The following is a 24,632-nucleotide window of genomic DNA, read 5'->3' as shown; positions in this document are numbered from 1 at the left end:
TCTACTTAATTGTTAGGCACCAATTGGCAAATGAAAGCTACATCCAAAAGCATGAGCATTCTTAAACAGTTTACAAGTATTTATTGTAATTAAACCTGATACCACATGCTATTTAGATTTTGCAATATCAGTTGCATATTTTGATCTGTATTGTATCTCACCTCTATAGAATGATGGCTGTTAAAACAAAGGGTTGTGGGTTGCAGTTAGCAGGTTTCCCATGAAACCCTTCAGGGTTGCTCATTGGTATGGGAAAATAAATTAAAACCAAGCCAACAGAGAGAATACAATATCATGTTTTCTCTACTTTATCTTAATTTTTGCCCTAGGACATGTGAGTTTGAGAACCAGTCCTATAGAAATGCTGCAGGAATACTGATCGATTTTCATTTTTGCTGGCAAGAACTTGACTTCATGACATTAAATCTGAACAGATTTATAAGTTGTAAAAGAATTGTCCAGCAAAGCAACTCAGACCTCCAATTTACATCCCCCTCCCTTTTTTTGTTATCATTTATATTAAAAACCTTACATTAAGAGACATTTAAGGTGTTTATTCAGTGCGTCAATGCCCATCAATAGGTGGATTGAGACTATTTGTCAGAAACTTTAAAATAAAATCCTACAGTAATCCCAAATCTAAGCAGTGTGAATTTGGAAAATTCAGAACTCATTTTGGATTTAAAACAAATCCAGATGATGTGAGAAAAACATCAGTAGCACACAGAAACATTTTACTTTGCATTTCTTTTTAAAAATTTTTGAAACAGTTGCTTTAAGTTATAAATCTTCTTTGTACTTTCTTGCTGACACCTTTTGCTTCTCAGCCGCACCTCACGCCCATATTCTGAGTCATTGGTAGGTATGTGTGCAGCTATTAGGGATACTTTTGTTGCTTGGTGTGCTGTGTGCTCTCATGCTGAGTTTCTATTTGCTGCAGACTGTAAAAAAAATCTACAAGATCTTTTGTTGCAACTATTGCCCTTCTTCAAGATAAATGGAGATATTGTGCACCTTCAAGATCAGGAACAGCCCTTCAACTTCCCAAATTTTTTATAATTCTTGAAAATCGAGTAAATTGAAAATTATCCCTGGTCTTAAGCACTTTGTTAGTTAGGGATGGTGCCAGTGATATACTTCATGTTAAGTATTTATGCTGAAGTGCCATTGAGCACTTGAGCAAAGCCAGTCCAGTGACCATGACAGACATCTGAGTTTGCAAATCTTTCTTTTTTCCACGCTGTTTGCTCACATAAATATTGCATACATCTGTCATTGAAAACCAAGCTGGTAACTGCTAATTTTAGCACGTGTTTTTCAGCAGGAATGTGTTTTCCTATTCTCAAATCCTTGCATTGATTGTTTTATATCCTCTAGCTATGTGATAGGGAAAGTAGAAGACAACAGAAGTGTTCTGTCCCTTCTTTAATAGGGGAATGCAGTACACTGGTGCTAGTAGTGTGATTTGCTGTTGTACTCTATTGGGATAGTCATTCAGGTATCATGGACAAACCTGTGCCCTCTGCAAGGTCTAAAACTAGGCAATGCATGAGCTGCTGCTGTTCTGAGTGGCAGGATGGTGTGCCGCTCTGTGTCCTGGGCCATAGCCCGACCAGGTACACTGCGATTTCCAGGCAGTGATTTGAGTCACCTGACTTTTGGTGAAAATTATATGTGCTTGTCATGCATCTGGGCTGGAAGGTGGCTCCATGGATCTCCTTTATATTTGGTGTGTCCTCATAGAAATTCTGGTGTTCCCGTATTTAGGAGAGTGTCTTTGTGTTCAGCTCAGCATGGTCTAGCACCACAGTCCTTGCTGTGTTCTAGTTTGATTTCTATTTTCAGTGCTCCTTGGGTTTCAGATACTTTTTGCTAAAACATTTTTAATGTTCTCGTAGTCTCAAGTCCATTTCTTTAAATCCTATGCAGTGGACACCAGCTAGCTTGTGTTTTCTTTGCATCTTCAGGTGAGGATGCTACTGTGAATGAGTCTATTAACTTGTAAACTGAGCATGTAGTACAAATAATAGGCATCCTTCTTTAAACCTGTTTGAGTTTTGCAAAAAAAAAAAAAAAAAAACCAAAAAGCAAAAAACCCAAGTGTAGCACATATACAATTCTTTTATTTTTAGCATATTTAATGGTCCCCACAGACCATGCAATATTTAAGAAAAACAGAACAAGATTGGTGTAACAGTAACTCAAGCTGGGAACTTGAAAGCTTGATTCCATGTAACAACAGTAGGCAAATGCTACCTTTGCTGCCTAGTTCTGAAAGTGCTCGTATTACTAAAGAACTGGCAACAGTTTTTGTCGTGCTGGTGAATCCAAGATCTATTCCAAATTAGTGTCAGAAAAGTTACTGATAAATAACAGGTCATTATTAATTTTTTACTCGTGTCCCATAATGATGCTTTTCTTAAGAAAAGTATCATAATCTTAAACTGCACTTAAAGGAAAAATAAGATCTTTGTTTTGAAATCATGGGATGAAGCAATTCTGGGTTTGAGTTCATTAGTGTGCTGCAGTTATTGCACAACTTTGGTCTACTTGCAAATAAGTTAAGTGTCTCCTGTCACTTTGGTTCTACAGGTTCCTTGTGGGTTTGGTGGTGTGGTGATATCATCTGGTTTACCGTCACATTTATAGACAATGATAACCAGGCATCAACACCCATGAAGAAACCCACAGAGTCATGAGGGAATGTTCATTCATTTTTTCCAAAATTATGCTTGTGTGTGAGTATGTGGATGATGCCTGAAAATGGCTGTCTGTCCATGAAAGTCTGATGAAAGAATTTCTGTATGATGATGTCTGATGAAAAGTTTTCTGTAAAAGCAGAATAAATCAAGATTGTCCAAATTGATAATATACATGAGGGTTCATTCAAATTTAATATTGTTTCTACTAATTAAAATCAGATAATTTAATACAAAAGGCTTGATATCAAATAAAAAAAATGAAAGATTTGATACTTTTTAAAATATACTTTTCCTCTATAGTACTAAGAGGGGGAAAATTAGAACATTAACCCTCAATGGACTAAGGGAAATGCATCTTACTATTCTGTAGTCTATCTTGAAAGAAATGCTTATGCAGCCACATGATGCAGTAAGTTCTTTAGGGTTTTTTTTAATGTTTCTGCCTTTTATTACACAGAGTATTATAGCTGTGATCCCACAAATACTTATGGAGGCGTTTTGATGCTTACAGGCTCTGACTCTAAGTCTGGTTCTATCGATTTTAAAAAGAAAGTTATTACCAGCAAATGAATAATAGCTCAGTTGCCTTGATCAGGTATTCAAACCTGCTGTTTAATTACAAGAGCATTCAGATTTTTCAAAGCACTGAGAGGCTTAAGTATTGAAAAGGTGAGAGCTTTACATGAGAATTTCAAGACAGAAGTATAATGTTAATAGTTTTAGGAGGACCTGATAACTCTGTACTTCTAAAAGCAGATGTAATCAATTCTGTAATGATGTAGGTGGCAGCTACCTGGAAATGTTTGCTTAGCCTCATTTCCCTTTTACTCTAAAATAATGTTTGTGAGAAACCTGCTAGGTTCAATATAATTCATTCAAAAATGAAAGAAAAAATATGTTAGTGCAAGAACATAGGCTAGTGATGCTTGCAAATTAACAGTAATTAAAAATAAACAAACAAAAACAAACAAAAAACAAACAACAAAACAACAAGTAAAACACCATGAAGAATTAATAAATGGTTTAGTTCAGATCTGATTTTTCTTGGACTCTGACTCAGTTCAGTTTGGTCAGATCAATAATTATGGTATTTCTGAATCAATTCGAGCTGAAAAATAGAAAATTTTGAAATGTAAAGTTATGTGACAAGGGAACTTTCTCTGAGAAGTTCTTTGATAAATATTTTTTCTGATCCAATAATCAGGTATTTTCTTGGCTCAATTCTGGATTAGGTTTAACAAAGACTTTGGTTCAGGTGACAGTTGTAGTTCAGTTCCCATTTTAGAAAAAAAAAAATAAAAGGCAGTTAAACCAATTCTCAGTTCAGTTTGACTCTGGGGTAAAAAAACAAAACAAAACAAAACGAAACAAATAACTTTTCATAATTTGTTACCTCTTAGTTACATTGTGCACTTCTCTGCTTGGGTAAGCTGCTTTTTTTGGTTGAAGTATACCCCTGGCTGACATTTACACTGTAGAGTGCTGCAGTTTTCAACTAATATATCAAGGAATATGTGTGTTTGAGAAGAAAGATTTTATTGGGATTAAAATAAATTGTGGGAATAATCTGTATTAATTTAATATTAGAGTGAAGTAGTTTGGAGAGAGCTCGTATTTGTGTCTAGATCCACATGACGTTGTGCCTTTGAGAAGATCAAGGAAACATGGGTATTAAAAAAAAAAAAGGGGGAAGATGATATAAAAACTGAATCTTGAACCTGCATTTTCATAACCTTATCATATAAAACGAGTAAAGAGAATACTTTGTCATGAATAAAATACTGTTTACTGAATTCCATTAAAACTCTTGAGAATAACTTAAGAATTTAACTTCATTTTAGTAAGCCAATAGGCTTACAGTGCTGGCTACTTTTAAGTCTCTCAGCAAATATTTTTGTCATGTTTAAGTTTATTATGTCTGTATAATTGCTCAGAATTTGATTGTTTTTTCTTTTTCAGCAACTTGTTTGGGGTTTTCTTTTTGATTGGCAGGTGAAATGTTTAGGGGACACGAGTGGTTTCTTTAGCAACCTCTTCTGGGCTATGCAGAAACATGACTAAGAAACATTTTTTTCTGATGTGCTACATTTGAACTATTTTAAAAGAAGCCAATGGGTTGAGGGTTTAAAGATTTCATATAATTTTATCCATATGTACTTCCAGAGTGTGGATGATACTGATTGGTGTTAACTGATGTGTCGCAGCTCAGCTTCATTAGACATCTGCACAGCTGTGACACTCAGCAGCTCAAGAGGTGACGTTGCAGAGTTTATACAGTTCCCTTTTCCAGAACCGTGCCGTGACCACTGCTAGCGCTGTGCACGGGCACAGGAAGAACAAAAAGCAAAGTAGGCAGAACCATGCCACAGGGACTGCAAAAGGACATGGTGGCCACTTTTGTTTGAAAACTTTTTTTGAAACCCCACCCAAAGACACCAGTCCTGAGTGTAAATTCATTTCCCTGTCATTTGGGCTGAGTTCTGCCTGTTTCTGACTCTGTGGGCTTTAACGTATCTGTCTCTCAGGAGGAAAGCCCCTGCTTCCACAGGAGGTTTGGAAAAAATTTCGCAAGAAGATCGGTTACCCTCGAATCATCATTCCTTTAGTTTTCTTCCATAAGAGACTAGGTTAAATCTATTGTTCTTTGCCCATCATGTGACATCAGGCAACTCTTCAGCTGCTTAAATTTGAATTGAAATAGATGTGGAAAAGATGAGGACTCTCAGATGAAATAACATGTGTGTTCAAAAAAATCATACATAAGCTGATTTTTTTTCTTAGTAGATCTATCTTGTATCATAACAATTGCCAAAGTGTTTACTCACAGGCGCAAAATACTTAGAGAGTCTCCTTAATCTCCAATTATTGTCGCCCTCTTGTCTTGACCTCTCTTGAAGTGTTTTATAAACAATTTAAAGAATAAATGAAGTATTAGAAACAGTTATTATAGAGCAGGCAAAGTTATTTGCTTTCCTTGAGTGAAGGGATATAATTTATAAAGGACTGATTACACTCATCTGTTTTCTGGGTAGCCTGTAAGTTTACTTTACCATGGCAAGGCAGAATAACAGAGAAATTGTGTCATGGGAGCCAAGTAAGATATTGTAGCGGTAGGAAATCCAATTGCCTTGTTTTACAGCCATTTGTCTTGTCTGTCGGTTCTGTCAAATGATCATTTGAATCAAAAGCATTTAAAGAGATTTTCTTCCTTTGCAGTAATGAGAACAACAGAGACTTTTATGCTGCAGGACATTCCTACTAGTCTTTCTTCCCCTAATGTGGCTACCTGCCAGTCCTTGTTATTATTAAAAGTTGCTTCATTTAGTACATTTCATGAAGTGGCTCTGCCCAGCTTCGTGGCCGTCACTGAGGTTATGAGTCAAGGAGAGCGGGAGTGGGGAGCTCTGATTCAGTGGAGCTTAGCAGCAGAGAAGCAGTTTAAACTGAGAATGTTAATGGGTGTCTTTTTACTTCAAACCTACTCTTTTCAAGTTATGCATTTATATCAAAAGAAAAACACCGAGGAAAGCATATTTGATCTCTCTGCCTTACTGATTTTAACACATTGCTCCTGCTTTGCCTTTTGTTTACAAAACTCAGTACTAACAAATCTCCCTTATGAGCCACAAGGGTTACCTGGGTGCAGAACCTACTAACAAGAGGTTGGGGTCGAGGTTATTTGACTCCAGGTCTCAGAGAGAAAGGCCATTTCTAGGAGGGAACAGCTTAAGGATTTCAGAAGTTTACTCTGTAAGTCTGCAGGCCATTCCCAACTCTGGTGTGCACTTCTGTCAAGCAGGAATGAAATGAGATGTGAAGGCCCTAGAATCATCAAAACAGTGGAGCCTGTTGGCTCCAACACAGCTGGAGCTGGGAAAAAGATGCTTGTTCCTCCTCTCTTACATGGCTTTTTCTGTCTCTTTTCCGATCTCCCTGTGAGGCAGACAGAGTGGAGGCAGTAGAGCAGCAGGGAAGAAGAAGGGGTGACAGTGACTGTCTATTCCACATCAGAGGACAATTTTGTAGTGTCCTTTGTAATTAGAAGAACATTTGTCAACCCTGACATCTGCCAACCACAGTTCTGCAGCCCCTGAAGAAGCTTATCTTACTGAACTGCCTTTGTTTTCCCAGGCAGATATGAGAGAAAGCACAGTCATTTCCAAGATCAGTACTTGAGTGAAGAAATGGGGCAGGATGTTGTTGTAGACATCTATACAATTACATCTTCATTTCTTGTACTTCTGGCAAAAGCAGGGAGGATGAGGGATATACATTAATAACAGGCAGCTGGTGCCAGCATGATATGATTTAAAAGTTCTACAATAACGCTGTAACCTACGGAAACTTTCTTGCAGGTCTAACACCCTTAGCAGCTCTAAGACTCTTCTGAAATATTCCTTAGATTTTACAGTCATCATTTTGAAAGAGTCGGTAAATTCTGTGAGTAAACGTTTTGTACTTTATCACTGAAAGGGTTGGAGCCCTTATTCAGAAGAGTGTGGTCAGAGGAAACGAGTTTGAGAGCTGATTCTTCGCCTGCTGCATCTGGAGCCTATGGGGGTGCTCTGGGGAACAAATGTAGATTTGGCTCCAGCTCAAGGGAGGTCCCTTGTCATGAGATGACATATGAAGGTTATACATATAAGTACCAAACCCTCACACTCCCATACTGTGCAGCATTTCACAGCTGGGAGATAAACGGACTGTAGCTGTTTTAAAATAACAGCTATGTTTTTTTCTCTGTTTATCTCTGTTTGATGGGCTGTTAGGTCTCTTTTGTTTATTCCTGCCTTGAGGCATTTTCCAGGTCTGTGTGTCCTGAAAATCAGGTATGATACTTTCTGGCAGAGGTCGATTATACCTGAAATGCTGGGCACTGTAAACTTTCTTTTAAAAATCTCATGAATAATTGCCAAAAGGTGGTAGCTACAGTATCCCCAACAAATGCACGTTATGAATGGTCCTCTTTTTAAGCCTAGAATTCCTTTAAACATGCCTGTTGGGTTTTGAGTACCTGCAGTTAAATGGTGTTGCTTTTGGCAGGGCTTGGTGAGCAAATGAGGCATAATCTCTCTGATCTCAGTAGTCTGGTCAGCCAGCCATGACATTCTCAGTGTCTTTTCTTTCTACACCCTGTCTGAACAGAGCCATAGCCCAGGCAGCGCTCAGTGGGGTTGCCAAAGATTACCATGTGCAGTGAAGCAGCAGATGGCAGGACAGTGGAAAATATGCAGTCCCAGTCCCTGGGTTCACATGGGGTTCAGGGTTAAATTTCAGTGATTTCCCTCCCTGCTTCTCGAGCCCCTCGATAAACTCCCCTTTGAGAGACGAACTCTTCAGCGTGCATGGGGAAACTATTTAAAATTCAGTTTTGGAAGTGGGTTCTAGGCTGCAGCAGGAAATTTAAGAATTCTGTGGCCACAGCAGTTACAGTATTCCTCACCATCCAAAGACATTAGTGTGGGCATAAGAAATGAGGTAAATATGAATACATGCTAAAAACTGTGAAACAAGTGGGAAAAGGAACATTGCAAACTTGATGAGCTCAAAAATTGTGTAATGACTGAACGAGGACTGGCTCCACAAACTTAACTCAAACTTGTGCCTATGTGTTCTGATAAAGCCCTTGTTTGCCCTTCTGTTTTTTTCCCCCACAGGCTCCTTTTTCATTCTTCCTTGCACAGGATGGAGAGTTCTCACCTGAATGACTAGATTTTCAATTTTGGGAGGGCAGAGAAGAAAGGAGTTCTCTGGCAGCAGATTTGCTTTGTGCTCCTTTCATGACCACTTTCAAGCCTTGTACTGAGAGTGATTTTGCCTGTTTTGACTCTTCTAGGGCACTTCTCTTGCATTGTTTCACAAATGATCAAGATACATGCCTTTCTCAAATTCCTGTAAAACATTGGCATTTTATCCCCATTTTTGTGGTGAGAAACTAAAGCATGAAAAAAGTAAAGTCCGCGTTGATTGATTGGTTGATGTTCAGAATAAAACTCCCGTCTGTTTGCATCTGAGGGCTTGGTAGCCCAGCACACAGAGGAATATGTGGCAGTGACTAAATGAGAACCTTGATTTAAGTGACTTTCTAAACACCTTTTCAGAATTTGCAGACGAAACCAGACTTTTATTCATTTTTCCATAGCAGCATTAATCAGACTGAACTATGAATCCATCATTTATTCTTTTGCAGTTCTTCATTTTTGCTTAGCTTCAGACTCCGTAGGACCCATGCCTACTTCATTTCTCACAGGACAGTAGTCTCTGCTCTCAGAGCAAGTCTATTCTCTGCACAGGGGGCAATCTTATTAGGAAAAAAAAATACAATATGTAATTAATCTAGAGGTGTTTTGTGAAACTGTATCATTGTGCATTCAGAAACAACACTGGCACACATAACCCTAACTTTTAGTGCTGGAATTCACAGTTTTCTTCCTGAACACGCACAGAGTGTGTATGTATGCATGTGTGCTTTTCTGAGAGCATGCACAGCTACCTATGGGGATATTAAAATTATGTGAAAGGTCCCACTAAAAATACAAAGCCAGGAAATTCAGAATTGGGCTAACTTTCTGTCCTGATTTCACCCCATTGTGCTCAAGTATTGTAGGCATCTCGGAACAGCAGGTGATCTGACTGCCTCTTCTGTTCCTAGAGGAAGTGTAAACTAACTTAAATGGGAAATATCACAAAAACAGGATAACAATGAATTTCAGGAGTCCACAAAGGAAGAAGTGTTCTTAAAAATACTGATATTAAAACAGTAGTGACCATGAAAAGTTGAACAGTGGTAAATGGACATTTTGTTTAGAAGCTGTTTTTTGCCATTTACTCACTTTCCAAATGTTTTGTTTCACGTTTTCTTATGCAAAATTTTTGTAGTGATTGGTTGTGTTAATGGTGGAATGTTTAAGTTTGGATTCTTCTTTGTAAACTCAAGTAATCTGACTTCAGTGAAACTGCAGCAATTAGTCTTGCCAGAAAACTGAGTTCTCTGGGTTTGTAGCTGCATATTTATTTTTATTTAATTTATTAATTACACTAGAGAAACACTATTCCCAAATGGAGAGAATGAAGGAGTAGGATTCAGTTACAGTGGCAACGTTTAAAAAGGCAATATTCATTGAAATGTATGTACATTTCAAAAAGCTGCTATAATTTTACTGTTTTCCTGTGTTCAAATGATTTTCTCAGTAAGTAACAGTGTCCGTTTCTTTGCCTCAGTGCCTTTTTCTTTTAAATTGAAAATTAGCAACATGCCCAGGGTTTGTCCCAGAGGGGGGTTCGCTCTCAGCAATGACTTTTATGCAACCTCTTCACATATCTTTTCTGCCTGTGGGAGAGCTGCTGCTCTGCCTGGTGGCATTTCCAGTTCAGGGTTTGGGTGTGGAAGCCATAGCACCCTTGCTTAACTTCAGGGTCCCCTGAGACCAATCATGGCCTGCTCTGAATTAAGGACATAACTTTTTATGGGAAGTTTTAGGCAACCGGCAGTAACTACAGCTAGGTGAAATAATGTTTTTATTGGCTCTCCGAATACAGGAGGCCAACACAGTTAGGCCAAACATGTCCAAGTCTTACAGGAGCAGAAGGGACACGCTGTCTTTGTTGGCTTGCAGTCTTTCTGGTGTATTGTCAGCTTGTCTCTGCCTTTCCCTCCTATTTTCTTCCTAAGCTGTTCGGGCTGGGGGTTTACTTTAGGGTTGGCTTTTCCTCCCCCCCAATCCCTCCCAGTTACTTTGAAGCTTGTTTCAAGGGAGCTTGCTTTTAAAATATGACATTTGGGGAGTGTTGCTTTGGTTTTATCCAGGATAATGACTTCCAGTGCTGTCCTGTTCAGTCCCCAGCAACCCCACTTGTCCATGTGCAGAAGCAAAGCTCGGGAAATGGGGACAGCTGGGGCAGGCAGAGTGAGCTGAAAGCACCGTGAGCCAATCCCATGCCCCTGGTCACACACCAGCCTGGCTGCATGCTGCAGCACAGTCTGAAGAAATTTTTTTGCCTCTTCTGTCAGAGCCATGCATTTACTTGATTAGTCTGTTATGCGTCTGAAGGGGTATCTGTAGCTGGAATAATTTGTCCTTGTACTGGTAATTGCAGACCACTGCCATTGGTGATTTGTACATTGAATTGTTGGGATCCTCGCGGGTGTTGGAGATGTACTTCTCTACCACGTCCTAGCTGAGAATCTAATTATTCATAACACAGACGATGGAAGGAAATGTAGTGCCTTGTGTTTTATGTGCCCTGTTCAAGTATTAGAAAAAAATTGTACCTCCTGTATTTGCAGAAGCTGAGATTTCTTTTTCTCCCTCCCTCCAGCTCTTGCTAGTTCCCACCTTGTTACTTGTCAATGAGCTCTTTGCCCGTGGCTTTTTCCAGCTCCGTGGAAATACTGTTCAACTCTGTTTCAGGACCCCCTCTTGGCAGCACCAGGAATCCTGTAGCAAAGGGTGGTTTATGAAAACTGAAACACATTTACCAAATGATGTATTGAGGGTCTAAAGGGTGCCTTGAGGACCACCACTGTCACAAAACTAACCAGAAGAACGTCCTAAGAGAAAAACAGCTGAGCAACAAAACTCAAAAGGGAGGTACATGGATTTAGGAACATCCTGAGTTATACTGTATAAGTGTCAAACTTGTCTAGGACTGCTTCTTAGTTTGTGTGGGAGGTGAAGTTTCAAGTAAGTTATTTGGCTGTAGCTAGACCATTTTTCTCTCTCTGAGAAAAATTACTCTGACTCAGCAAAGTTGCATGCCACTGTGATTGGTTTTAAGACTAGCTCTTATTACACTCTTTTGCCTTCAGTAGAAGTAAATGAAAGTTCTTTTTACCCCAACTTGAAGTGAAATTACACATTTTATACTCCGAAATTTGCACATTAAAAGTTAACACTAATATGGGTGCACAGAAAGACACAGAAGACCTGTGCAAAACTTTTATTATATTATGACCCACCACAAGCTGATGTCCCAGCCACCTGGAGAGGGTGAGAGACCAACCAGACTTAGTCCCTCAGAGGTCAGAAGGTCCAAGAAACTGTATTAGTCAGTCATGTGTCACCAGGTAAGATTAAAAGCCTTGCCTGCTTCATCTCAAGGGAGTGGTAGGGTATAGGCTGAAAGTCTCAGCTTGAACATCAGGCAGCACCCTTTTTGATGTGCTACTGGTTGCTGAGAGGATGGAGGCAGGGAAAGACAGGGAGAAAAGGAAAGGGATGTTAAATTTAAGAGCACAGATGTCTGAACTTTGATAGCTGTTTAATAAGATAAGTTAAAATCTCTATTTTGTGCAAGTTGCATGAGACTGCATATTTCCATTTTGTACAAGTGCTGGATTTTCCTTTTGTTTGCATACATTTCTAGCTATTGTAGCATCAATTCTGCAAAGCATGTACTTAACTCCAATTGTTTACACACACTTAAACAATATAAAGAGTCTGTGCTGATGGGCAAGCACACTCATGCTTACCCATAGTTCATACATGCAAGGGCTTGTCTAATTCTGTGGCAGCTTAAATCAGAGGTTTAATTCAATAACATTAGTTGTACAATTTAAAAAACACTGCTTAAATCAGAGTGGCTAAAGACATTTACCTTTGTTTTAAAAAGTAGTGTGTATGAACTGTGATTAAGAAATCAAAGTGAATAGTTTGGAGCAGAAGGTTAAGTTTTCTGTAAGCGAAACACTGCTCTGTTTATGTAAGTGCCATTAACAGCATAAACTTGGGAACAGGAATAACACTTTTACATATTGTTTTCAGTATTAATGTTTGGTTTTTCCTTTATAAGAATCTTTGATGCCTCACCTTTTCCTGTTCAGTGTACAGTTCCTGAGGGGAAAATATTTTAATTTAAGAAAAATTATATGGAGGAAATATACTAAAATAGCACCTTTTGCCCAGCAGTTATTGCTGGTATGTCTCCCTAGCCTTTTAACAAGCCCATATGATAGATCTGAGATGTGTAATTAGTCCTGAATAAGGACATTTTGAATGTGAAATCTAATAGCTTTGTCTTACAGATTATACATGAAGATTTTCTGCTAATTAAACGTCATTTTTTCACTGTCACTTTAGAGAGCTGCTGCTGTGTAGTCATAGAAATCATCCTGTCATTGTTCTCTGGGAGGTGGAAGTCCATATCTGCTTGCATGCAAAACAGTCTTGAAGAGTTTAAAGCCCTGATGACAGATCCCCGGTGGAGGGCTAGCTCCACGGAATCAGAGGGGAGCATGGCTCGCTGTGCTGTGACAAACGTCACCTGATTCTCATCCTTGGGTGCTGGTTGGCAGGTCTCTCACCCTACTTCCATGCATTTCTTTTACAGGGCTTACTAGTTGTCCCTCCAGGTAAGCTTCGTGCTATCCTTCCGCCCACAAGGAAAAAGGAAAGTCTCCCCACTTTCTGTGTTCCCTTCCAATTTCTGTACCCTGTCATTCCTCACAAGATTGTCTCTCACTCTTATTTTATCCTAAAATCATTTTTTGTTCCCTCCATGTCTAGTTCATATGATCTCCTGTTGCCCTCAGCTCTCCAAACGTTCTCGGTGTGCAAGTGGATGTTGAGGGCAGAGGCAGAGGTGCTCTTGGGTTGAAGAGCATCAACCCCCTCCCGTGTGCTGCCCTGCTGGTGCTTCCGACCTCTGCATGCTTTTACCTTTCTGTCTCAGTCTCCTAAGTTTTGAAACACAGGTAGTAGTCTCTTTTCCATCACCCGAGGAAATCCATCAAAAAGTGTGGTGCAAATGGAAGATAGAGCCAAGCAGACTTAGCATATTTTACTTTTGGCATTGGAAAGTTCAAAATGCATGTCAATATAATATAAAAGGAAATAATTCAATTGATATGCCTATTAATGTCTCTGTTAACAATATTTAAAGGAATTAATACCACTTTATTTTATTGAAATCACACACTTTAATACCAAATGAGGATCACTTGATAAGGGACAATTTTATCCTTATGTTATTGGACCGTTGCTTTCAATCTGTGATTTTATTATTATATGATTATTTCCCAAGGGGGGGTGATGAAGAATAACCTTTGGAAAGAAGCCTATTTACCAGTAGCTTTATCTTTCCTGTTTAGAGATCTTACATGTCAACTGAAAAGTAGTTAGGGGGTACATAAACGGAAAACGTTTGAGAAACATTGCAAATGTATTAAAAATCTGAGAAACCCACGATCATGAGGTACTATTACAATTTTAAACGACCAAGAAAGAGATTGAAAATATTATGATGAAACAAAGTATTTCCAGCTATGCTATACAGGATTAAAATGTAAGGATTAAAGCACTATATCTCATGTTTCAGGAAATACAATGATTTATTGCTTAGGTCAGGAAGATGTTTCCCATGCAGTGCATGACTCTACAATGAGTTGCTTATGAATCATATCACCCTTATTTCATATATATTTCATTTTGCAAAACCCTTATTGTGGACTTTCTGGCAAGCTTGCCTAAAGGTAGCCGTACATGCTGAGTAAAATTTGCAAGATATTATGAAAATCTAGAAAGGAAAAAGTCACTTTTAGCAGTGATTTTTCCTTTGTTTCCAAACAGTGATGTTTCTATTTTGTATAATTGTTGTTGTGAGAAGAACAATTAATTTTAAATTGTGAGTGGATTCACAATTAAAATGCATGAGTGTTTAACATATACTAAGTAGCTGCTTTACTAGTTTCACCAAAATACAGTACAGTATCAATTGTTTCAATCAAGATACGGCTAAAAATTCTATTTAAACCCAAAATATGGAAGGTTAACTTAAAGATCTGTAACTTGATTTTTCATCTCACTTACATTGACATAACTCCATTAACTTCAGAATAATTGTTAGTGATTTTTATCAGTATAAGCTAAAGGAGACTCTAGACTTCTTTTCTTAGAAAAACTGTGTATCGCTTTGGTTTTTAATTTCAGCTTGTTACAAAAATGGAAAAGCTTCTCATAGAATGGAAATTATGAGCAGTGTGGATTTTTAGGCAATCAAAACATTTTAATGATCTCATTAAATGTATCATTTACAACATATATATGTTAAAAGAAATATGTTCCTCTGGGTTAGTAGAGACACTGGGTACACAATGTGTTTGAACATGTTAGGCTTCCACTAGAACCTATGCCAAAACTGTGGAAACTTGGAGAAAAAAAAAAAAAAACAAAACAAAACAGCCTTTTTCTTGTGCCAGCATCTTTAGACACAGAAACTTTTTTATCATATTTTATGCAAAACAAAGAAAAAGATGTTATGGCAACTTGACAGACTGCCAGGGCTGCATCTCAGCTGATAGAAAAGTATTGCTATTAAATGCTATCGGATTGACTGTTTTTCTATGATATTACTAGGCTTAATGGTGGATTTTCTTATGCATAAAACAACTAGAGTTACACAGAGATAGCAGTCTTCCCAAGACAACAGTTTTGTCATTTGTTGGATTTTGTATGTAGCCTTGAGAGCGTGGAAAATGAGGGTACTTGGAAAGAAATGGTTACTGTAACAGTGGCTCTTAAAGCTGCTTCATCCATTTGGCTGCTTCTTATAAACCAGATTCTAGAAAAAAACACCTACCACAAGCAGCCAGTTTCCTGATGATACACAAAGGGTGAAATCCCAGAGCTGATAAAAGGAATGATGTCCTGCTGCAGAGAACCAATTTTTTTTTTTTCTTTGGGCATCCAGCTTTGGAACTGTAAGTGCATTGAGAGCATGCTTCCTAAAGCAATAGTTTTAAATACGTGTTAATGAGAGATGTGTCCCACTCTCAGAACTATATCTTTGCCAGATGTAGGCAGCATCCTTCTTGGAGGGTTGAGCTGTGCGAGCTGTTTTCCACCCTGTGCCAGGTGGCACAGCAGGCGACAGGCCTGGGCTGGGGAGCCAAAGCTGTTGCATTTTACTTCTGCTATTTCTTCTTATTGTAGTATTGTTCTTACAGTGGTTTACTGACAAGTTTTATGTTTTACAGATCAGGTCAGCTTGATGAGGAGTCCTTGCTTAAAATTGTAACTAGGATAAATCGGGTTTGTAAATCAGACCCTATGGTTCCTTTTGGAATACTAATGATCTCAGAGGGAGGGCTTGGGTTTTGAAAACATATCTGTTAATTCCCAGGGTTCCTGAAACTGCTGTTGATATCATGAAAACTTATATTTAAGGCCTCTTTTAAAATGTAAAATCTTGTCAGACACTGCTCAACCAAGGCTGTTTGGAACTGCTGAAATCTCTGGACACACCAAAGCATCGTTTGCAACATCTGGCCCAGATCTCTGCAGTTGCAATACAGCAATTCCCGTGCTGTCAGTAGCAATGCGAAACAGAGCATAATGTGGCCCATCATGGTTTGGATGTATTTGCTGCATAGATAACTATGCAAGGCAGTTAGCCCAGCATCCTTGGCCCTTCCGAGGGAGCAAGAATGACTCCTCTTGGTTACCATAGAATAGTGAGGTCGCAGAACAGTGCCACCCTCACACATTTTGAAAAAGTGTTAAAATAAGTCAAAATACATTGCACATTTAATAGAGTTTTGAACACTCCATGTTTATTTGTGCTAGGTGTGAGCAGAGGAGTGTTTTACAAAAGCTCTCTCAGTTGAGGAAGCAGTACAAAGCCAGGAGACAAATGTGGGACTTGGACATCTCTCTTCCTCACTAATCTAAGCTAGTTTCTGTTTCTACCACTAACATATTCTCATGTGAATTAGTAATGTTAGTAGCATATTATTCAGCTGTGATAGCTGGTGGCATTTTAGCTGCTGCATCATCTTGATCCAGTAAAAATCAATATAAAGGGTGAAGTGGTTAACACACTAGCAGCTCTCTTGATGCTCTTGCTGTCACTAACTGGCTGTTCTATGGAGGAAAATGCTCTTGTTAGGTTCAACGTTAGCAAGTCCTCAATGCCTCCTGAGGAAGAAGGAAGCTAACCATTTTGTGCTTCAAAAGGTACTTTGTGTTCTGTTATATAAAGATATCTGTAGCACTCTGCACAGATCTTTTAGATAGAATCATTTCTGAGGAAAGAGACATTACGTCTGCCAAGTTTCAGGCCAAAACAAGATTTTATAGTGTGATTGCAAACCCCTAGGACAGGGCTTTATAATGGAAATGCTGACATAGCCTTAACTATTTTGTATGACTCCAGTGGGCATCAGCTTAAATTCTAGTTATGATGTGCATTTAATGGCATGGGATCAAACATACTGTGTAATGGGATATTTTAAGATACTGTGTTTGAAGAGAATCGGTATTTAAACATTATTTATGAACCATATTATTTAAATGCTTCTAAAATGTGCCATTCAGTCCTTGGTTGCATGAAAAAAATTCTAATCGCATTTCTCAGAATTAACAGTACCATAGTTTTCTTCCACAGCTTTAATGTAGAGGCACTTCCAAGAAGAGAATTGGTATTATTTTGTTGAACCCTTACTGGAAAATTTCTGGAACATAAAGATTTCCATTTTTCACTGTGGTACTCTTCAGTTCTTCACTTCAGCCTCTTGAGGTATATTCTGATTTTCCTTGGAGAAGATCTTTGAAGATTGTTTCTCTCCAGTGATCAGTAACTCTGTAAGAAGTCAGCAGTTACTAGTATTTGCTGTGCTGTGCTAGACGAAACAGCTTTTTCTTGTTGTCGTGGTTTGAGCCTGGTCGGCAGCCAAACACTACGCAGCCACTCACTCCCCCTTCTTTTCCAGCAATGAGAAGGGACAAATGAGCCAGGCTTGGGATTCAAGATAGGACCGGGAGGGGAAAATCACCCATTATGGTCACAAGCAAAAGGCAGACTTGTTAGGGGGAAGTAAAAAAGAACATACATTTATTACAGACACTAACAACACTTAACAGAGTAGGACAGTGAGAAGCATTGCCACATCTTGAGAACACCTTCCCCCCACCCCTCCCTTCTTCCTGGGCTCAATTCTGCTCCCGATATCTTTACCTCCTCCCCGCAGCGGTGCAGGGAATGGGGGGGTGCAGTCAGTGCTGCCTCTTCTTCCATCTTCGGTGGGGGGAGCTTCTGGAACTTGTTCCCTCTGCTCCAGCATGGTCCCCCTGTCACAGGAGACAGTCCTCCACAAACTTTCTCCAACATGAGTCCCTCGCACTGGCTGCAGCATTTCCTTACACTGCTCCAGTGTGGGACACCAACTTTCTCTAACTGGAGTCCCTCCCACAGGCTGCAGCCCTTCCTGAGCTGCCCCAGCGTGGGACACCCCCCCATGCTGCAATCCTCCCAGCGCTGAACTACAACAGCGGGGGCTACCTTTTCCCACAAGACACCGGCCTTCTTCAGGCACATCATCTCGATCAGCCAGGCAAAAAAAAACACAGGCCATAAATCAGTGTCTGCTCCACCGTAGATCTTCATGGGTGGCAGGAGGGGGCCGCCCATGATACAGGGGGGTCTCTGCTCCAGCACACCTCCCCCCTCCTTTCTTCCTCCGTTCCTCCACTGACCTTGGTGTTCACGCAGCTGCCACAACTCCTCCTCGTAAGTCTGACTCCTCATCACCACACCCTTTCTTAAATACGTTATCACAGAGGCGCAGCTGATTGGCTCAGTTTTAGTGCAGAGGTGGAGCTGACTTGGAGCTGGGGGAGCTTCAAGAAGCTGCTCACAGGGGCTGCCCCTGCAGCTTCCTCCCCTGCTACCAAAAAACCCCACCACTCACTCAAACCCAGGACACTTGTACAGTATCTTTCATATATTTCAAATTAAGTTAATGGATAAGTTTTCTCTCTCTCACACACAGCCTAATACTCTCTTTTTTTTTTTTTTTTTTTAAATGGTGAGGAAGTTGTTGTTCCAAAATGGAAGCTGACATTCATTAGTCATGTAAGTTGACAGTAAAACTTGCTTTAATGCAGATGATTACTCAAACTCTCACTCCTTGTACTGCAAATGAGAATGTAGCATTGAAAGTGGCCAGTTTTGCTTATTATTTAGTTGTAGACTGGAACATAAAGCATATACTTTATCCTAGAAATAAAGCTGCTTCTTTAACTGTTATTTTCTGAATAATAATGCTAACTGAAATTATTTCAGTGCAGAAGGTTAGGAAATTTCAGAGCTAATCCTAATAAATTAGTGCAATAGTTCAAATCTATTTTTAATTAATTAGTAATAATCTGTGTGAAGATCTCAAAGCACTTTGATAATGTAAAAAATTGAAACAATCTTTGGAGGAGTGCCAGTCTGACTAAGCCAAGGAGACTTTGTCATTGGTTTCAGTTAAGCCAGAACTCTTCTCCTGCTTCAAGCCTGTCCAGTCAGGAACAGGGGAACCACAGTACTTTGCTTTCAGAATTTTCAATAGCAGAGTCACAGTGTTGGTCCTGTGGTTTGCACTAGTTTATCTTTGGGATAATCATATTTCTTCTGTTGACTGTGCAGGGTGCAGTCTGAAAGAAGGGCTTGGGATTTCATCCTGCAATTGGCTCATTTGTCCAATTTTTGAGGAACAGTGCTATAAAAAAAGGCTCCCCAGCACATTTTATTTCAGAAATTTTGCAAATCACTCTATTTTGTAAGTTTGTGTTATATATGAACACTTCTTCAGAGTATATGGAAATTATATATAGACTTTCATCCTTTAAAAAACAAGTGCAAACTGATGTTTAATAACCAAGATTCCAATTAGTTCAGCAGTTGACAGAAAATTTAAATTCTGTCTTAATCCTGTGGTAATGTCTGAATTATTTAATTGCTTCATTCCACATAGTTCTTATAGGTGCTCTCTTTTTTTTTTTTTATTTTTGGCAGAGTCAAATGACACAAAAAGGTACTGTAGTGCTCTTGACTTTACAGGAAAAATTAGTAGTCTGAAAAAAGGCACTTCACATTATTTAATAATTTTGCAGCAGCCTCATGTTTGTCTGACAGGAAACAGAAAATATTGAGATACATATCTCAAGAGCAGCGTTCCATGATGAAAAAACCTATATATATTCATTGAATGTACAAGCTGCACTGCTTAGGACTTTTGAAATTTGCTAAGAGCATTTTACTAGTACAGTAATTTTCACTAATTTTCCTGCTTTCCATTTGGATGAGGTATTATCTGTCACCACTCAATCATTTTATTTTTTTTTAGCTATTAAAAAGGCATGTAATTTTAATTTTTGTGGCCCATTAGTGTGCATATGCCATTGGGCTTGTTTAGCCTGAACTCATGGTCTAAATTCAAATCCCTCTGCTTTTGAGGAGACTGTTGACCACATTTTAGAAACATAACCATCAAAATCTAAAAATCAAGAAAAGTAGCTAGAAACAAATATTGTTTAAAGCAACTCCACACAAATTTTCCAAAGCAATACAGTGAGAAAAATATAAATATGATAAAATAATGAACAGTCTTCAACTGATAAATTGAAATCACAATTTCATGATCTCACTGAAACTGAGGGACAAAGAATCCCAAATAACTAGAAAAGTAAAACGTATTTAGCCATAAAAGTCCTTTGGAGATTATGTAGTATTTGAATAGTCTCAATTTTTTTTTAATAAACTAATTTATTTAGATATATGCATTCCTTTAAAAAAAAAATGAAGAAGCAAAAAGAAACAGCAACAAAAAACTTGAGGGTGGTCTAAGATGTCTGTCTTCTTTATGTAACCTTTTGCATTTTGTGTTTAAGAACTGACATTCCAAATTATTTTCTTTGGCTTTATGCCTGGACTGAATACTGAGGCAGCAAATTAGGAATGCTTAAGAAGTTCCACAAAGAAAGATGTTTGCTGTGAAAGTGCAGCTAATGTGACACTTGCACTGGAAGCTTCTTAGCCTCCTCAAATGATAAAAGATGTCTAGGTGCTGTGAGGGGAGTGGATGAAGACCGAAAGTACCACGTGCTGACGTAGGCAAGGTGTTTCTTGCGGCCAGTTATCTGCCGCTGTGACTGTGCTGATACTACCTTTTATTTCTATTCCAGGAGCTAACTTTGTTACTCGAAAAATTAGCCGATCAGTAGCAAAGATTCACCTTGGACAGCTGGATTGTTTCAGCCTGGGCAATCTGGATGCTAAGAGAGACTGGGGTCACGCCAGGGACTACGTTGAGGTAAGCTGTGGGCCACGTGCCTTTTTCTGAATCGTCTTCGTGGTGGGGATAATGCTTATTGCTGTAACTTCAGGTCATGCTCCATGGAGGGATATTTCGAGATGGTTTTGCCTATTGAGGCCTATTAACTCTCTCTTGCTCTGGATTTCAGGCTAGGGAATTTAGTAACACAGCAGTCTTCCCCAGTCGTGACCTGAACAGAAAAATAAATCTTTGGGTTTATATTCCTTGAGTAAATTCTGGACAGGGGTGGAGGTGTGGGGGGGTGACTATAAAGTGGATCTATTTTAGACTATTTCTCCTACTGCTTTGACGTATTTTGTGACCAATATTAAGACTGCAGCAAGATGCAATATGATCTGAATTCAAAGATCCTGCTGGAGGTTGGAGGCCTTTATTACAATGAGGCAAGACTGATGTATAGATTAATAATAAAAGCTCTGTCTGATTATGTATTAGAAAGAAGCATCACAACATAGTTATGATGGTGGGTATTGCAACCCATGTGTCTGCAACTAGTGTTTGAAATATTTTTGTAGTCAGGATTTGTTTCTAATTTTATTCTATGCATCTACTTAAGCAGACAAACAAACAATACCCCTGTATTGTATTACAAGGAGACATGAATGACCATGTAGGAAATATTGTCTTTTCCCCAGGAGACTTTTGTCCACATTTTGGTGCTTAAAGATTTCCTGTGGTCATTGGACTATTTCTGTCTTTTAATAATTCCTTGCTGGGAAACCGGATTTGGCTTCATCATTCACTGATGTAGTTTAAAACGATGACGACTGCTCGTTTTGTTTTTCTATATTACAAAGTAAGGAGTATTTCAGTAGGAAGAAGTCTGATTTGGGATTTTTATCATAAATACAGATTTTAAAGGTTAAATAAAAGCTGAGCTCTCAAATCTTATTTACAGTTTAAAAGAAACAGCAAAACCACACCAAATTGTAATACCACAATATAAACTTATGTTCTGGATGATACTAAAAAAAGTAAACAGCCATATCCCTTTTGTATTGAAGGGATTACATCAAGTAAGTGAAGAAGGTGAGTTTTGGCAGCCAACTATAAATAAATTTGGCTTTTGATTCTGCACTGCATTTGTATGTAAGGTGGTAATGGCACCATGAATTTCATGACTATGCTTTCATGACTATTGCTTTGTATTTGTGGCTACTACATTAGTTGAAGCAGTTAATCCAGTAAACTCTCCCAATCATCTTTTTAACAGATAAAACCATAGTCAAGAGCATTTATAAAGTCAGTTACCAAGTCTCAACTGAAAGGAAGTAAAAGATAAGCTAAATAAATGATCCGTTGCTTGAACATGAGCATAATTTGCTAACAGTCATTGGATGCTTCAGCTATCTTCTCATTCCAAGACAACTTGCACCAGATCATAAATCGTGGGATGAATTCTGATGTCTTCTTCCATAAGGGAAATCCAGAATAACCCCCTTGTGCCTCGTGGGTCAGACCCTTGTCCTGTGTTCAAACCTTTAAAAACAAAAAGGAAATGAGAACAAGTCTATCCAGAAGAATGACTAGCTTTCAAGGGCTTTGGCCTCCAGAAGGAATGTAGTTGTCCGAGGTCTACAGCACGAACACATGTTTGTTGTGTAAGTAGCATTCCAGACCTTTCAGCTACACATTTTGGGCCTGTCCCAAAATCTTCTGGAAAGAATTCCGCACTAAAATATAGTTCATCTTGAGTATTTCTCTTCCTGGAGAGGTACCTCTTCGGATAATGGGAGAGTTATTACTAATTCTCTAATTCCCTGAATGTTGTGGAAATGTGGTTACAGGCAGCCTTCTAATGGCTAAAAAAGAGAGTAACTTTAAACTGGAAATAAACAATTATTTGAGGCTTTAATGGACTGGAAAGTAGGGCTTAGAGATTTAACGTTGTTCAAATAAATACATAGTATGTTAGAAAGCATGATCGTATTTACAAGCATTTGGGGAGCTTCCTTAAGCATATGGCTGAACACATAGGGATATATCTTATCCTCTCCATATGTACTTTTAAATCCCATCAATATTAATACAAGTAACACATGTGCGTATAGACTAGACCATGTACTATGTTTTTTTCTCCTTATTTCCTTATTAGGGATAATAATAAAACCATAAATACATTCCTTTTTGTTGTTTTATAAAACATTATGGGTCAATTCCTGATCTCATGAAAGATGATGACCAAACTCCCATTGACTTCGTGGAGAGATTGCATCCTGTATGTATTGGAGTGGGGAACGTCTGGTGGTTACAAAGCATAAGCAGAAGTCAGGACTCTCGAGCTTTGATCACTTGCATTTGTCCAACCGCCACTGTGATTTTGGGCAAATGCTTCTGTATACAGTAAAGCATGGAAGCACGTGCTTTCATGTAGGTGCCACCAAGGGATGGGCTGCCAGCGTGCTAAGTGCTAGCTGTGGCTTGAGGTCAACTTTAGTAGCAGGTGCTTCAGAAGTTTGATGTTTAAACATAGGTTCATATCAGGGGAGAATAATTGCAATATAATGGCAAGGTTTTTGAGCTGGGACTTGAACTGCCACCTGCAGGAACTGAAAATCAGGTACAGCAGCACTGTGCTGGTGAATGAAAACTGGGAAGTCTAACTCAGTAGAAATAAAAGTTCCCAGTGTTTGAAGAGAACAAAATAGAAATATGTAGGCATCAAAAAAAATATTGGTTTTGGAGAGGGGGGATTATTAGTTTTATACTAAAATTGTATTATTAACTCCTAATGTTTTTACAGAAGTTGCTGTTGCCTCTTACTCCTCCCTTTCTCCATTTTTACTCTAATATGATTCACAAGTCTTACGGGATAGTATTAGAGATGACGATCAATGCCACCTAGTTGGAAGAAGAAAAAATATATCAGTGTTATTGACATATGAATCTTCTGTGTGCTATTTTGTTTCATGAGGGTAACTTACACCTTATATTTGTTGCAGAAACTTCTAGTAAACCATCTGCTAGGCATTCTCAAATACTAGTACATTAGCAAGCCTTAATGTTCTGACTCATTTCTATGCTATTTATAAAACACAAGGCATCATACAAATTTCCTCAGACACTCACCCAAGAGTCTTATTTCAAATAACTGTAGATTTGCAGAAACATTTAACTTGGACCATTAAAAAATGTCCATCAGTCCACCACTAGTTGGTTGTTTTCTTAATTTCCTACATGCTAAATACTGTCAATTGAGTCATGAAGGTATACCTGCAACTGAAACCTTAAAGTGCTGTTCTTGGGGATCTAATAGACACATTTATTTGTAAAGATGTGAAGGGAAAGCCAACAAATAGAACATAGTCATGTTGGAAAGTGGTTCTGGGAAAAGAGCAAGTTTGTATTAGAGTTCAACAGCTGAGGCTTTTTCTTCCTTTCCTTCAGTTTCATCTTTATCACCTGGTGATGCTCAGGTTGCCTTCTGCAGTTGCACTGCCCACATCTCAGTGTTGTGCAGAGAGCAGAAATATCGCACTGATGAATGCTGTGGAAAAGCCTATCAATATATATCTTACAAAAGTAAAAAAAAAAAAAGTCAAAGGTAACTATTTTAGTAGTCTTTAAGTATTAATACAGATCAGAAATATTTTCATTTACCTTCAATAGAAATTCAGCAGTATTTCAAGCAATAATTACAAAGGACTCATAATTGGGTCATAACTGGCTCCGATTCAGTTAATTACAGGTCTAGTCAAATACTTAAGATTAAGCATGTACCTAAATTCATGGTGAAATCAGGGACCATTTGATATTCTAAAAGTATGGCAATCAGTTTCCATTAATTTATATTTAAACAATGGAAAAAAAAAAAAAAACAAAGAAACAAAAAA

The 24,632-nt window shown here is 38.6% G+C and overlaps 1 protein-coding gene across 1 annotated transcript in view; it reads left to right on the top strand.

Moving 5' to 3' along the window:
- GMDS (GDP-mannose 4,6-dehydratase) overlaps positions 1-24,632 on the top strand; it is a 427,214-nt gene that overhangs the window by 180,278 nt on the left and 222,304 nt on the right. The window contains exon 7 of the mRNA XM_032991929.2: positions 20,648-20,775. Coding sequence (XP_032847820.2) covers positions 20,648-20,775 — 128 coding nt within the window. The remainder of the gene's footprint in view (positions 1-20,647; positions 20,776-24,632) is intronic.

Source organism: Tyto alba, unplaced genomic scaffold (genome assembly GCF_018691265.1).
Source record: "Tyto alba isolate M040663 unplaced genomic scaffold, T.alba_DEE_v4.0 Super-Scaffold_48, whole genome shotgun sequence".
NCBI lineage: Eukaryota > Metazoa > Chordata > Aves > Strigiformes > Tytonidae > Tyto > Tyto alba.
The sequence above is the reverse complement of the archived record's forward strand: the minus strand, read 5'-3'. Positions and strand labels throughout refer to the sequence as shown.